The sequence below is a fragment of the Cyprinodon variegatus genome, unplaced genomic scaffold (genome assembly GCF_000732505.1).
Source record: "Cyprinodon variegatus isolate N-32 unplaced genomic scaffold, C_variegatus-1.0 Scaffold641, whole genome shotgun sequence".
Taxonomy (NCBI): Eukaryota; Metazoa; Chordata; class Actinopteri; order Cyprinodontiformes; family Cyprinodontidae; genus Cyprinodon; species Cyprinodon variegatus.
Window position 1 is genome coordinate 161764 of NW_015151094.1, and position 1211 is coordinate 162974.

The window sequence follows — 1211 nt, forward strand, 5'->3', positions numbered from 1 at the left end:
AATGTAGAGACAGAGCTGAAGTCACCTACCTGATACAACTGACCCATATTGATGTGATCTTGACCGGTAGCATTGAGTGCCTTATTTGCTGTTTCCCTAAAAGACGGTCAGATGACAGCAGTGTATTCATAGTTAGCAAACATTATGGATCATCATCATGTGAGATGACTGACCTTCGATGGTCTTTTGCAGGAGTAGGAAGCCAGTGGTCAAAGTTCGTCTCCACTCTGAACCATCTACACAAATCAGGAAGGTGGTGTTACTTGTTTGAATGAGTCATCCATCCGACAGCAACCAGCTCCTCCTTACCCTCCAGTTAATGGGTCCAGGGGCCAGATGTCAGCTGGGCCCTTTCTATCTCTGGTGATGACGACCCCCTCCCCTGCTCTCACCCCACCAACGATGTAATACACCCCAGCGATAAGGGGGGTTTTAGACAGACGCATGACTGCATCCTGAAAGTCCTCTGCTTCCTCCAGGGTCTACATGAGTTACACACCATTAATTACACTTCCTCAAGCCTTAGATGTTGGTTCCCCACCATCATCTGCAGCGGACTCACCTCCCTCACAAGCCAGCTGTCTGGGGATCTGTGAAACAGGACTGCGGACACAAAGTTCTTCCACCAGTTCCACCAGTGCTTAGTTCCTGAGGAACCAGGACACAAACTTTCAGACCAAAAAACAATAAGATGCAACATTTGTACAACCATGAGAAATTCTCACCTCGCTGGTCACCAGACACTGTGAACTTCCCGGGACTCATTCCTGTCCACAAGCCAACATAACCAGCAAATGATGTTCCAGTGTAGGCCACCTAAAAGCCAGGGTCAACACAGAACCATCACAAAATCCTCTTCCACCAGACAAGCGTTTAAATTACTGCCGCATTTCAGCTTGTTAATGACAGTAGAACTGATCTAACGGTACAATCTCTGCAGAAGCTGAAGGGTTTGAATGCTTAAAATAGCCAGAGTACCAAGAACTTAAACTGTTTGCATAACAGATATCTGGAACTAGAGAATGATTACTTCAATAAACATGAAAATGCTGACTTTACAAACTGTATCTCTAAGTAAAAAAATCTGCTTTTAATGATTGCATGGAAGGCAAGATAAATCACAGCAAGAAGCCTCCCAGATCTCCAGATGCATTTGAGATATCAAAAAAGTACTCCAGAGTGTTGTTCAGCATGGGGGTGAGTAGAAAATG

At 45.1% G+C, this 1211-nt stretch overlaps 1 protein-coding gene across 1 annotated transcript; it reads right to left on the reverse strand.

Moving 5' to 3' along the window:
- Nucleotides 1-5: 5 nt before the first annotated feature.
- On the reverse strand, nucleotides 6-1027 carry LOC107096670 (N-acylethanolamine-hydrolyzing acid amidase-like; the record flags this gene model as incomplete). Its single annotated transcript, XM_015393432.1, has 5 exons — nucleotides 726-1027; nucleotides 563-648; nucleotides 310-482; nucleotides 174-236; nucleotides 6-96 (listed from the first exon to the last, which is right to left on the reverse strand). Coding segments are annotated over exons 1-5 (453 nt in total), but the record flags the coding sequence as incomplete, so codon positions are not given.
- Nucleotides 1028-1211: the final 184 nt, after the last annotated feature.